Genomic DNA, 15,180 nt, shown 5'->3' on the forward strand with positions numbered 1-15,180 from the left:
TTTCATCAAAAGCGTAGAAAGAATTTTAGCTGATGCAGTTCTAAGAAATAAGTAGTTTAGTTATTAAATGAAGGAACGCAGTTTTTTCTTTACTGAAAATTATGCCCATATTATTATTGCATTAAATTATATTATCTGAAAATAATAGATTAAATATATTATTCAAGGTATTGCATTTGTAATTTTTTTTTCTTAATTTAGGCGGAAAGCAACAACATGACTGGTCGAGAATATGCTTGGTTCTTAGTTTCATTGGTAAATACTTTATTACGTTAGTTTATTCTTTAGTTAGTTTATTAGTTTATTCTTTATTACTTTTTATTTACGTTATCTTAAAAGTAAAGATACACATAGAAGAAATATATACTTATTAAGAAAGTAAATACCAGATAAAATAATTTTTTGCCACTCAAAATTGTTATAAATTTCTTCAGTTGGAAAAGCTGTTTGAAGCTAAGGAATAAAATATTCTGTACAAAAGAAATCAAAAATTTCTTATATTCATATAATTACAAAAACAAATAAGCATCGATGCGATGCTCGGGTGCGAAAATTTTATAATTTTAAGACCAGACATTTTCAGAAAATGTAACGTAGTTTTTAAACCATATTCCTCACTTTGCTAAGAGAAATTAATTTAGATGTCTTCTAAGCCTGTTAAGTCCTGATAAAATAAAATTCAAAATATAGTGCAGAGAGAAGTTAGGGTTCAGTGAGTAACTTTTAGTGACAGCCGAAATTATAAGGCAAAATTCTCTCCTCTTGTTGAATGCGAAAGCCACAGAATAATATGATATATTTTCGTAAAGTCTTGAAAAATAATGAAGTACAGTTATGCACATCAGATAACATCATAGAAAACTTTCTGTAGTAAAATGCAGCATTGACAATCAAGCTACAACCATTCTCTTTTATCGCTACTCTGCCACTTTTCACTCTAACAAAAAAAAGCTGCAGTTTTTTTCTTCTTTAGTACATACGTTCTGAAGTTTATAAGGTATACTGCGAACTGAATTTGCTTTTCTCGGTCTTCAATTTAGAAGCAAAGAGCTTCAGTCTCTTCTCTCTCTGTCAGGTACTTATCTCTTATAGAGAATATTCTTTACAGTTGCATCACAGGTCAGACCCTAATGGGACTATCTCAATAACTGGCAAGAGTATTCCTATTCTATCACCTGCTAAAGGCCAGTAAAGTGACCAAGTATCAAAGAATCTGCTTCCAAAGAATGATTCACAGAAGGGTCATAATGCAGTATTTAATTAGATAACAAGCTAAGTTATAAAGCAGTATTTCAATACATAAAACAGAAATATCAAATGAGGTCAACGATGATGAGGAAGGAACTTCTGAGATGTGCGTATGCCATTTTATAAAACATTCTAGATCAGTAAATAAATCATGCAGTTTAGCGTCATCAAACTGAAGCGCACATTAAGGTGCAGTTTCTGTATATATTTGATGTATTTCTATGTACGTTTATTAATTATTATTTCTGTATATGTTCCAATTTCTTTAAAAGATTAAAAGTTGAAAAGAAACATTTACGGAAATTAAATCATGTGAATATTTTTTCATGCAAAACCCACTAATTACATTTTCCTTCACAATATTTCAGCATCCACGTTATTTACCTCATTACTTGTAGAGGTGATTACCGTATTTATTAGAAGATAAGGCCTACTCTCCCCATTTCTTTTCTATATATCTGTTCTAAAATTTAATAGCGTCCTTACAAATGAATATTTTGATAAGTAAATTATTGACATACATATTTAAGTTTTAGTTCTATTTTATTTATCAGAGGCAGAGTGCTGCTGAGAGCTGAGTTCAAGACGAAATGCCCGTGTTTTTTGTGATTTTAGCTTCTGGTACACATATCAGGTATACGAAGCGAACCTATAATATGATATCTTTTGGAAAGTCTTATATGATTTTATAGCGTGAGAGTTGATTATTTAGCTTCAATTTACAAAAATGTATCAAAACTGACATAATTTTTATGCGTCGCTTACTTACTTTGCATACACATGAAAATTTAAATTTATGTAGCAAGAAGCAGAATATTAAAATCTTAATCTTGCTTTGAATATTCTATCCTGCTAATTGTCATTTGAACATATAAAAAAATAAGAATACGTATATTTATTAAACAATTCCAACTTTTCTAGGATTCTGCGCAGCAGAATTGCAACTGTAAAAGACTCACTGCATTGTGGATGTCACCTAGACCACAAAACAGCAAAGCGTCTAAAGCTGAGAAGTTGGCTAGAGACTTCCAGTTTTCATCTCAGGTAAGATCTGATGAACACCGGTGAAGTTTATAGTTAGCTTGAAGACAAAGCATCTATTCAGTAACTGTATTGCTATAATCATTAATGCCACTGGAAGAAGACATGGATAAATGACAAAGATATTGTGTTTCGTGTAAAATAACATCATGCAATCGAATGGAAAATAACTGCACTTAGAACATGCATAAAAATTAATTTGTTAATTCTTCAGTAATTCTTAAGAAATTATGGTGAATGAAGATTCACTGTTTCATAGAAATAATTTGAAACGACGAGGATTTTTTAGAAAGCAATAGAAACTATTGTCGGAAGAATGATCAAACCGCAAGGACCTTAAAACTTTTCTATCTTCACTTTCAATTTGAATTTGCTGAAAAGCATTTCTCTATGTCTGCATAAAATGCAACTTTATGTACGCGAAATTTTAAAATTATATCCAGCAGGTTTGGATTTAAATTAGGGCCTGATATCAAACATTTGTTTAACGATTTAGCTCCTTCAGACCTAGAGGAGGCATCATAAACTATTCTTATTCTTTTTGTTACTTTTCTTTCATGTATAATGGGCCTATGAGGCATATAATAACAGTTAGGTCCATTTTCAACAAACTTAAATTGTTCAATAATCCATTTTTCAACATGTTCTCTAATTATACTATCATATGCATTATATAGGAAATAATTTCCCTTTAATTTATGCTTTAGTCCTAGAAATCGTTGTTTAGCAGCGAAAACATTATCAGCGAGTTGTGATTTATTGTCCTTCCAAAAGAGTTTTGTTTCGTACCTGCCATTATTAAATTTCAAACTGTCGTTGAAATGCTTAATAATATTCAAATCAGTTTCCGAAAATGTTTTGTTTTCATTTTCAATTCCTATCGATTCCAATTTCCAAAATGACTGCAAGTCAAATGTATTTCCTTCAGCGGTAGATAAAAACAACGCATTAATTCGAGTATTATTATTTTTTACTTTATCCATCACTGGGTATCCAAATATCGTCGATACTATAAACAAACCATCATTTATCACTGAAATACTTCCTGTTTGTATATGCCAAAAATGCTCGGCGCCAAGTAGATTATTCATGTTCTCATTAACGGGACTTGTATCTGAAAGTTCCAAACCTTTTTTAATCATGAATTCTTTAATGTTTTGAGGTGTGGATGCTGCTTGGAATTCTATTGATGATATTAATTCTATCCCGATAGCTTGTACAACAAGGCAGCGATCATCGTTTTTATTTTTTATTTTTAAACTATATACATCAAATTCTCATGAGTTACCACGCTGATTTCCAAACGAATAAATGGTTAGACATTCTTTTCTAATGACTTGCAATTCTAAATCGCGCGCTAACTTGTGGGCGATGAAGATTCTTTCACTACCTGAATCAATTAATAATCTTACGATTCTCGATTTATTTTTGCTTTGAGCAATAACAGAACATGTCTGTAAAAGCGCACTATATTCAGGTTTCAGAGTATTACAGTGGGAAGTAGATACTAAAGTTTTATTTTGCTTATCAGCGGATTTAACATCTTCCATTTCTTTCGATTTCAAACGGCAGAAAAGTTTATTATGATTTTTCTCGTTACAATTTTCGCATGGTTGTATTTTTGACCTGCAATCCAAAGACAAATGTGATTTTAGAAAGCAACTATAACAACGACCTTCCTTTTTTAATTTGTTTCATTTTTGTTCGTCGGAAAATTTCAAACATCCGGCAGATGTATGTTTGATTTGCAGAATATGCAAAACATTTTTATCGATGTGTTAAAAGCAGGAGCTTGTGATTTTTCTTTATAATGTTTTAACCCTTGTTTAGGATTAACCCCTGTGCATTTTATTACCTTTTGAGCTATTAATCAACATACTCGCTTCTCGGCATTCAGTTTCGATTTTAATGAACTCTATTAATTCACCACTCGCTTCAATGTTTTGGTTAGATGCTCTTTTCCTATGGAATTCAAGAGCTAATTCTTCAGGTAACAATTTAAGAATTATTGGGTTCAATAACTGTCCGTATGAACCGCTAGTAACATCTAAACTACTTCTAATACAGATTTGTAACTGATCATAGAGCTTTCTTAACTCAAAAGCATTTGAAGAACTTTTAACTGGTTCTAACTATAACAACACCTGCATGAATTTTGATATAATAACATCTTTACGACCAAACCTCTCTTCTGAACTTTTAATACATATATTACAATTTTCTTCAGATAAAGCATAACCAGATAAACAATTATATGCGGAACCAGATAATAAACTTTTCAAATATGTAAACTTATCTATTTTAGGTAAACTTGGGTTAGAATGAATAGCATTATCATACGAATTAAAGAATTCGATCCATTTACTGGGATCACCAGCAAATTTTTCTATATTTAAATTTGGGTAACTTTACTGAAGCACTACTCGTAACAACATTGTTACCATTCAGTGTACTACTAATACCATTCATTACTAGTTGTAAGTATACTTCTTTCAACAACTTCATTACTGTTAATTTTCTTTACTAACAATCTTAGCTTTAAACGTTATAATTTTTTCATCATATTCTTCACATGCACGTAGTTCGTTATCATGTTCTTTTTCATCAAGTATAAGAGCATCGATCTTTGAGTCAAAACTTTTAAGTTTCTCATGGTATTCAATTAACAGTTCATATGATAAATTTAAATCTTCTAGATGTTCTTTACTTAATTCTTCCGATAATAGTATCTCAAGCATATTTAGAAGTGTAGTAACTTTACTACGTACAATAGCATGTTTCTTTTTCTCTTTTGCTAAATTATCCATTATGTTTCGTTTTCAAAGACTGATACCAAAAACAAATAAATCAAAATTCGTACCTTTTAATAGGTAATTCCCCTTTTCGTGGGTTTCAGACTCCAAAAAATGGTGTGCGATGAGTCATAATTTCAAGTTGTTCAGGGGTTAGGTTTGGAGAGCATTAGATTGACAATCAAAACTTCAAGATTTCGCAGAACACAGAAATAACATTTATTAACTATAAAACTTAAAGATGTAATATATTACTTCCGCCTATAGCGGCCATGAAAACATAATCAAGCATCAAAAAAGGTATAATACATGCGCCATTCTTTCTGTTCAAGCGTCAAGTAAAAATATTTCTCATCGGCTCGCAGCTAGAACGCCACCTATCTACCGAAAGACAGAACAGAGGGCATCACTCATTTTTCACGTCTTCAGCATCAAAGTAACCTAATGTTTCTACACGCATACACAATCAGGCTTTTAAATATGACTAAATAATTAAACTAAGTCTCTAACCTACTAAACGAGCTGCGATTGAAGGCAGGGTTACTACAATGTGTTAATAATAAATAATAAAATAATAATTATAATAATTAATGTGTTAATAATGAATAATAATTAATAAAGTTACAAGTTTAACTTCAAGTATGGTGATCTCAAAATTTTTCGTCTTTCATATTCGTGAAACTGCAACCATTTTAAAAGTTACCTTCTTATTCTAAAAATTACTTTATTTCCTTATTACTTCTTACTAGTTAGAATTCTTAATATTTGCTCTCAGTCAAAATGCTTTAAATTTACAACTAGGTTCTATAATTTAAAGAAAGTTTTTAATCATAGCATATTTTTTAACATTTAACATCATCTATATATTTTTACTTCCTAAATTACTTTTGATGTGCCATCTTCTTAAGGGCTGAAAAATCTCATAGACAATTATAGATATCTTCATAATTCAATTTTATTAATGTTCAAATTTAATTGGGTTATCAAAAGGAACGTTATTCTAATTTTGATAGTTTGTAGGTGGAAATTGCTTTTTACTACGACCTCGTGATACTTGTTGTTCAAGCAGTTCGCAAGGAGATAATTAAAGAACAATGGCCTTCACAAATGAGCTATCTGTCTTGTGCATCTAGCGATAATGTCAGCTCTGATGAACGCAAGAATTTTAAGCTTCTAACTGCTCTCAAACAGGTATACATTTTATTACTTTATTTTTTTTAATTAATTGAAATTAAAACACAATTGTATGCTCCGTGGAAAGTGAAGAGTTTACAGCTTTCTGCTAAGCACTTAAATGGGAATATGTATACTGAATTTTTCAGAGAATGTTAACTTGCAATACTCTCTTTAATAAACTCAGAAAAGTCTATTTAAAATTTGTATAATTTTATAGAATTGGGTTTTATTTTGTAAAATCATTTAATGCTGATAAAAAGGCCTGCTTTTTGCAGTTTAGATCGTCCAGAGTTTTTCTTATTACCTCGAAGCAGTAGCTAAATCATTTTATGGAAAATATACCTTTGAATATCTAAATCCTAAGTAATTTAGATAATTTGCATAGTTCAACTTACCTATGAAATCATCATCTAGTAAACCCAAGCTTTTCTTTTGTCTTTTATTACTTGAAATGGGAGAGGACATTAAACAGCTTTACCTATGATAGATAATGATATGACGTTATATGTTCGTTGTAAATAATAAGCAGAATATGCATTTATCTTCTTACTACCTTTTTGAAGCTAGCAAAATAGTATGCTTTCAGGAAGCATATGAAGGAATGTTCGGTCCATTTAAAATCAAGGAAAATGATGGAAGTTATCAAGAGCTGGAGCTCATTATGAGAAAATTAAGCTTCGTCAACAGCATCATTGCAGAATCCAAAAGGGTGAGTGAGGTAAAATGTGAGGAACTTCTAATATATGCAACATGCATGATTTAGATGTTACTATAAACTTTTATTTCCATTTTAGATTGGAGTTTGGACGTATGGGCAACCAACAGGAAAAATAAAATTCGAAGCCGGGAGTGATTTGAAGAATTTCACTGTTATTACTGTTTATCGTGTCGCTACTCTTTCGGTTAGTTTGCATGTTATCACTTTATTTAACAGACACTGCAATCATAATATGAATACTTAATGTGTATGTTTAAAGTACAATGAAAGGTTGTGGGGTTCCAACCTTTTGCCTAACAGCTAAGTGTGTAGGAACCTTGTGAACAAGTAAGCGAATATTTGCTTTAGTTCAGAATACATAAACATAAAACTCAAGAAGGGTTAATTACCCTCTTTCTCAGGACGTACAGCAAAGCCTCTACTTGGGCTTGAACTCAAAGTAATAAGAAAATAAAAAACTAAAGCTTAACTAAAAGATATAGCCGAAGCTATCAAGAATTTCTAAGTAATTTGCCCCTAAATGTCAAGCTGGCGAAGATATCAAAGGCCTGAAATACGGCCGAGCGTCGTTAATAGCTTAGAGAGAGTGTAGCCAAAAGGCGAACACTTGCTAGTCAGAAAATCTGGCTCTCTAACGAAGTCGGTGGAATTTCGACTAAACTTCGACTCTTACTCATTTGCATTAACCGTGATTTTTAAAATCCCATTCTGATAGGAAATTGTAAACTGAAATTAGGAAGGACAGGAAAGTAGCTTTAACTAAATATAACTGTTAAAAACTTAGGTCAACTAACAAGGTGTTCTGATCAGATTAATACGTTTCAAGCTGTAATTTTGCAACGCTCCAATTAGATAAACGTGACTTCATTTTACTGCAGATAACATAAAAAGGCATGAAACGGACGTTAAGCAATTTTTATACGCTTTTACAAATATTGTTAATGAAAAGTACATGTACAAAGAAACTTAATAAATTAAACGTATAAAAATGAAGTACAGTATATTAAAAATACTATGATTTAATATCAGATAATATTTTTCTATTGCAATTTTACAGACTAATTGTCTTCTGCCAGCTAAGACTTACTTCAAATTAAAAACTTTTAATGTAGAAACACAGTTCTTAAAAATAGGAAGGAGTATGGAATATTTTTCGTGGTAGAGAAAATATTTGTTATATAAAAGGTTCATGAGAATTATGGCAAAGATACTGTATAAATTCGTAAAAAATGGATGCCTTGGATTTTGTCTAAGCCTACTGATAAAACTAACGTAATACATAGAATTCTCAATGCTATCTACCATTACATAACGGCGAAAAACACTCATTCAGTTTTAGAACAATAGCAAGGCATTCTTAGTTTTATTACTAAAACTCTTATAAAAAGTTATTCTGCAGTAATTTGTTGAAAAGAAAATTGTAACACTAAAGCTAATTACATATCTAATTGCACTTACTTAATCTATATCATTCTGATGAACTATTGTTTTCACAACTAAGCAAAAATATATCCAAAATTCAGTAAGATTATATAAGAGATTATTATATAACATATATATAAAATTATATAAGAGGGAAAAAACTAAAAAGTTTATTAGACTGTTCTTCGTCGTCTGCAACTTAAAATTAATAAACAATAGACAGTAGTATCTATAGGCTTTAAAAGACTCGAGTATTTAAACCAGTAAAACATGCAATCTAACTTTTATCTAAATAACTAAATTCAATGCGGATTCTAACCCTACATCCTAAGAAATACGAAATCACTCGGCGTCCGCCAAAAACATCGCGGCATAAATATAGCAGAGAAAGCAAAACAAGGCGAAAGCGTCGTCGTATAAAACATCATGAGAGAAAAGAAAGATGAGAAAAGGCATCTTATTATGAAAACATCGTCGTCGACAATAAAGCTGCTCAGAAACATCGCGATTTTAAAACATTGCCATAAATAATATCGTGGTAATAAATAAGGCACCTATAAATCATCGCATGAAATACAGAGGTAACAATATTCCTCATTCTTTCTTGCGCTCACAAATTATTACACAAATATATATTTATAAATGTTAATGCCCAAAAAATACATGTCTGCGATGTTATCCTCTTGCGATGATTAGAAGGTGCTTTTTTTACAACGATATTGTCGCGTAGATGAAGGGATCCTACAAATGAACAGGCAAATATTCAAGTCTAAACTCAAGACTTTTTTATTACCTCGAACTGAATGAAGAGATACTACCCATTACGTTGATACTAATGAGGGGATAAGACGACGGTTTCGCCTTGCACTGCAATCTCCGCAACGTTTACATTTTTGCCTTTCGCTCACTATTTAGACTCAAATTGATTTCCATTCTGGAGAAAATGAAAAAATTAGAAATTACCGAAAGCAGTGACTATAAATATATTGTCTTTCCTAAAATAAATGTTATAAGGCCGTTGAAATAACTCACGTATTGAGGATAGCCATTCATATTGAAATCCCTAAATTTCAGAGAAATTAAATAAAGCATAAATTATTTATAATTTCTTTATGAGTATAATGTATTTAAGTCTAGTGAGTTCTATTGCCATTTTTGCTACATTTATCTTATTTCTGACGCATTTATGCCATAAAAATTACCATGCATTGTTGTTCTCTTTAGATCCCACCGTTCGTAATCAAGAACGTTGATGAAAATGGAACTGTATCCTTTACTGGTTACTGTGTTGAACTACTGGATGAAATAAAACAAATCTTGAATTTTGAATATACAATTTTTGAAACAGCAGATCAAAAGTTTGGAACCATGAATGACAAGTTGGAATGGAATGGCATGATAAGAGACTTAGTGGATAAGGTATAATTTATTATTTTTCATCTAACAAGAGTATATCACAATTTACTTCTATAAGTACTGAAATATATTTTTCTCAAATATAACTATGTTTGAAGCCTTTTCACCTATTCGAGCGCAGAGATTGATTAGCATATCTTTGAGCACACAAAATGATAATTAAACTCATTAATGGGAAATTTATTTAATTACATGGTACCTTTAAAGCTCAACAACACTTTGTAATTTATACAACTCATCACTACCTAAAATATTTTAATTCTAAAAATTTACCAGTTATAACACAAATGTCCATTACTCTGAATAAAATTCTTTTATATGCATATTACCTGAACTATGATTACTTCAGTTTCTTTAAACTGAAATTAAGAATTTATAAATCATTCACATATTCTGAATTGTGTGAAATGCGGAATAAAAATTGCGACTTCAGGCTTCATTTTAGAGTTTGAGAAGCAATAAAGTTTAATTCTAAATTTTCATTAGAAATATTGTAAAAAAAACATTATCTTTCTTTAAAATAAAATATTAATCTGCATTCTGAAAAATCTGGTTTTATTTCTTATAAATTTTTAATTTAGCTCATTAAGTATTACCTAGTTTTATCTAATTTCGTGTCCCCAGTGAACAAATGGGTAACATCGCTGAATACTGGTGTTAGACTTACGTTAAAATCCTAGAGAACAAGCTGTGTGCATGGAGGCTTTTGGGATTTTTGCCCGTGTATAACGTGATTAGAAGCTAGTTTCCCTTAAACATTTTTCAAGAAGATATCCCTTCCCTATATGCAGATAGTCCTATTATATACTTCGTCATGATCTAATAAATTAATCAATCAATTTAGAATTTCACTTTTTAACTAAACAAATGACTGCAAATTCCCTGATCTGGTTGCGACAAAAGATTTTGGGTTGATATTTTTTTACCATTTTAAGAGAATCTGAGTCAGTTTGGATGAAATTGTTTTAACGTACAGTTATCTCTTTTATTGCCATCGGACATACAAAGTTTAGTGATGCATAATAAGGTGTTTTGTCTTTTATAATAAAAAATTTTTCATTGATAAGTACCCTTTGTATAATCATATTTAGCTAGTAATTTTGTATTTCAAGTTCTCTTCTATGCATAGCAAAATATACTAACATCATTATTGGTGAGTATGGGATTTCACCTTTTTCCCTAATCTGCTTTATATTGTGCACATACGTATTTTCCTAATTTTTATTCCTATGTCATCACAATAAATATTTCAAATATATATATTAATCACAATAAATAATAATCATAGCTGAGAGAAATAGCGTTTAATTATTTTCCTTTCCCAAGCTATCTTAAGAAGCTATCACAAACATAAAAATAATAATTACAGTGTCAGGGCTACTGTTCCTTCTATTTGATTTGGGAAACATTACTGGAAACCTAAGTGGGAACAGGGAGCTTACTCAAATTATGTTCGTGTGTACGATGAATAGACAAATACGTTAAGGAAGGTTATCTTCACCCTTTATTCCACGCATCGCACAGGTGCTCCCGCAGTTCGGGATACAGAGACCAACACTTTTGGTCAAAAACGTAACAAATAAGAAATATTCACTTAATAATAATTCAATCTTAAATGCTTCCCAGAGACAATTAACGTGAAGATTGGTCTTTTGACAAAACGTATGTAGTGAGCTAAATGCAAATAGTACAATACGTTTAGTACATCAGCAGGAACTAAATTCTGGAGCAGACACAAATCGACTGAAAGGCACGCGCGTAGCAGGGCAGCAGGCTGGCTCTCTCTCTTGGCTAGAAGCCACTTCTTAAATACCTTTTACAGTTTGCCAACCAATAAATGCATAAAAATCCTACTCGCGCTTTTTCTGGCCGGAAATGGAAAATAAGAGAGGATTGCAAAGTTTAAAATAAAATAAACGTAAGTAAAACTTAAAATCCTTATTAAGGAATAATTTGTATCAAATCAGGTTTTGGAAACAGGAAAGATTATTGTAGTTTTAATGTGTCTCACGGAGAAATATTAAATTGCTCAAAAGTGCTCAAAAGTATTTCTCAGATCAAGAAGTAGTATTTATGCTGCCAATTTTCTACAGAAAGCAGAAATTGCCCTTGGTCCTATATCCGTGATGGCTGAAAGAGAAACAGTTGTTGACTTCACCGTGCCTTACTATGACTTGGTTGGAATTAGCATCTTGATGAAGAAACCATCTGTTCCCTCATCGCTTTTTAAATTTCTTACGGTGCTCGAAGCCAATGTTTGGGCTTGCATTCTTGCTGCTTACTTTGTAACAAGGTAAGAATTTTCTATTTATACACGAGCTATTGTCTCTTTTTTCCTCCGTTGTTTGTTGTGTAAATATATGTATGTTTATAAAATACCAGTAAAATATGGTACAATGCTTGCATAATACAAGCACATAATTTAAATAATAATGCATTTCTTTAACACTTTTTTCATAAAGAATACTTTATGCTCTCTTCTTTTATTTGTTTATTTTACTTTTTTCTAGTTTTCTCATGTACTTATTTGATCGATTAAGTCCGTATAGTTACTACAACAACAAAGAAAAGTACAAAGATGATGATGAGGATGAGAAAAGGGATTTCAGTCTGAAAGAAAGTCTTTGGTTCTGTATGACGTCGCTGACGCCTCAAGGTAATTAACAAAATTTAATTGCAAAACGATATCCGTCATTTCAAAAAAGAAATAGATGAAAATGAAATGGGCATACATTAGAAGATGTGCATCTTATTAAAACATTTTTTCCTTGTAGGAGGTGGGGAGGCTCCTCGAAATTTATCAGGAAGACTAGTTGCTGCAACGTGGTGGCTCTTTGGGTTCATCATTATAGCTTCATACACAGCCAATTTAGCTGCGTTCCTTACAGTTTCTCGTTTGGATTCTCCCATTGAGTCCTTAGATGATCTTGCCAAACAATATAAAATTAAATATGCTCCCCAAGAAAGTACATCAGCCGCAACTTATTTTGAAAGGATGGCTTATATCGAAGAAAAGTTTTATGAGTAAGCAAACTTCTGTATTAAAACAATCAATTAACAGTATGTGGATTTTTATTTTCATCAAAGTATAATTTAATAAATCTTTCACTGGGAATTGGAAAGCACATCTAGAGTTATATAATAAAAATATTTGCTGAAGAACTGTGTTCCAGATTAAGCGCTCATTTTTAGTGTTCACAAATAAAGGAAAGTGAAATTCAAAGAAGGGAAAAATTAAAAGCTAACTGCTAAGTGCTAGCGTATCTCTAGACAGAAGCATGAAATTTACACCAAGTTTTTGATATTTTCGTAAGTCATAGAACGAAAAAAAAAATATTATACAATTTCGAAATTAACGCCTTTGTCAAAAAGAACAAAACAATTAAGAACAAAACCAAATATTAAAAAAGTATCCATATAAAATGTAAAAAAAAGCCAAAACAAACATTTAATAGAGAGTAAGATTTCTCCTGACCAAAACACAAAGCTAGCAATGATTATTCATGCTCTTTATTTGACTCTTGAAATGATTTAACGGAAATAATTTCCATTGCTTAAGCTCCTTAACTTGTAGGAAGAGATTGAATTTCTAAGACCTTGAGATCTAAAGCATCTTAAACATGTTCAACTGGGTTTAAGTTCTAAGAACGGTCAGGGGAAATTCCCTGGATATCATTATTTTCCAAACAGTCAAACAGGAGCATCAGTAGATGATGCCGTTACTTTCTTCTCTTAACTAGAATACATCGCCTACCCTGCAAGTCAAATCCTGTCAGTCTATCGAACCAATGTTGGCTTCATGTTATTCTTTCGTTTTCCATGCACTCAAAGTTTGCTTCTCGAAGTGTGTTCTTTATCAAAAAGTCAAACTTTGAGAACAGTTACAATTGACAAGCTGTATATTAATTGCAATTGACACTATAATTGATAATTCTTTAAATAATTTTTATTTCAAAACAAGAAAAAAATGTTGTTTCGTTTCGACATAAGAATTCGGTATTCACTCCATTCTTTTCATCGATTAGTTATAAAATTGTACGTATTTTGCATAAATTTAATTTTCTCGTCTTGTTTATCTTCTACTAATAAAATTCATAATTCATTACTTAAAGACTCTATTCTACATATGAATTCCTGAGAAATTTATAATATTTTTTCCAGCACAGTTATTGCTGAAACAAAGATAATTGAAATTTCAAGTTAAAGAGCATAAGACTTATATTCATTAAAAACAAACTCGTTAATCCTTAATTGCTGGTCAAAACGTCACTTTTCCGTTTCTCTGTAGCAGGAACTATTTTTAAATTCTTTCGATTGGCGAATTTAGATTTTTGGGAAGGTTTTAATATTTATAAAACTCTTTTGATTAATGATTCCAAGACTAATCCCTCTTTATCGCCAGCGTTCAAGAATTTACTTCTTCATTGGTTTTCTTTCTCATTGATGGCGCCAGGGGCTTTGTCTTCTACCATTCCACTAGAAATTTCTGGATTTTTTTGTGTTTCTTGCCGTAATTATAGATTTCTTTTCATCATTTTCTGCATTTGAAGAGAAGATTCTTAATCTTAGCATTAGATGAGATTAATCTTCATAACTACATTTCCTCAAATTTACTAATGTTACGTTGATTCTTCCAGACTTTTAATAGTTTTTTTTTAATCAAATAGCAAGAATCGCACTTGCAAAATAGCACTTATCTGCTTTGTCTGTGTGCCGTACGGGCGCTGCTTTCGGACCGTACGAGCAATCTCTTTTCTTTGTTGCTTTTATTGTTTTCTCCTAATTTTTTAGATTTTTGATATCAAATTAGTAGTATTAGCAGTTAAATTAGCAGCAGATATAAGTAGTTGTTTATGAAGTCTATTTTGTTCTGTTGCGATTGGTTCAAATGCACGAGCTTTTGTTTCACGTTATTTGCATGACTCAATGAATTTTTTATCTTTCAGTGCTTAAATTTTCGCTTGGATTTTACTGTTGATTTAATAAATTTATTGATGTAAGAGTAGTTAAAACTCCTTTTTACTATAAAATATGTATGTTTCAGAATGGGTATAGCTAATGTCTTGCGATTCAGACTGTGATTCAGTATCAAAATCTGAAATGTCTGCATAAGAGTCTGGGAGAAATGAGTTCTCAAGATGATACTAGTATAAAAAAATATGGCGGCAAAGATAAGAATTTACAATTTCGATCAGATGTTACCGTTTGACTGATTGAAGGCATGCAGCAGTATAAGGTAAAAGGAAGATCTTCCAGGGTGTTTAAGAGCTCCATTAGAACTAGACACTTTTAGAAGTGATTTTATCCACAAGGGAAAAAAAAGGTTTAAGACTCTCAAAATGGTGCGATGGGACGCGTAAATATGGC

The 15,180-nt window shown here is 31.2% G+C and overlaps 1 protein-coding gene across 2 annotated transcripts in view; it reads left to right on the forward strand.

The window, feature by feature from the left end:
• The window catches only part of LOC118194135 (ionotropic receptor coreceptor Ir25a-like), an 89,350-nt gene that overhangs the window by 64,532 nt on the left and 9,638 nt on the right, over positions 1 to 15,180 (forward strand). For both annotated transcript variants that reach the window (XM_085808298.1, XM_035365317.2), the window contains exons 6-14: positions 202 to 255; positions 2,170 to 2,292; positions 6,102 to 6,272; positions 6,844 to 6,966; positions 7,052 to 7,159; positions 9,622 to 9,816; positions 11,907 to 12,106; positions 12,324 to 12,469; positions 12,588 to 12,837. In XM_085808298.1, coding sequence (XP_085664424.1) covers positions 202 to 255; positions 2,170 to 2,292; positions 6,102 to 6,272; positions 6,844 to 6,966; positions 7,052 to 7,159; positions 9,622 to 9,816; positions 11,907 to 12,106; positions 12,324 to 12,469; positions 12,588 to 12,837 — 1,370 coding nt within the window. The remainder of the gene's footprint in view (positions 1 to 201; positions 256 to 2,169; positions 2,293 to 6,101; positions 6,273 to 6,843; positions 6,967 to 7,051; positions 7,160 to 9,621; positions 9,817 to 11,906; positions 12,107 to 12,323; positions 12,470 to 12,587; positions 12,838 to 15,180) is intronic.

This window comes from Stegodyphus dumicola, chromosome X1, assembly GCF_044657685.1.
Source record: "Stegodyphus dumicola isolate Sdum_Otavi_A_Nest chromosome X1, ASM4465768v1".
Classification (NCBI taxonomy): Eukaryota; Metazoa; Arthropoda; class Arachnida; order Araneae; family Eresidae; genus Stegodyphus; species Stegodyphus dumicola.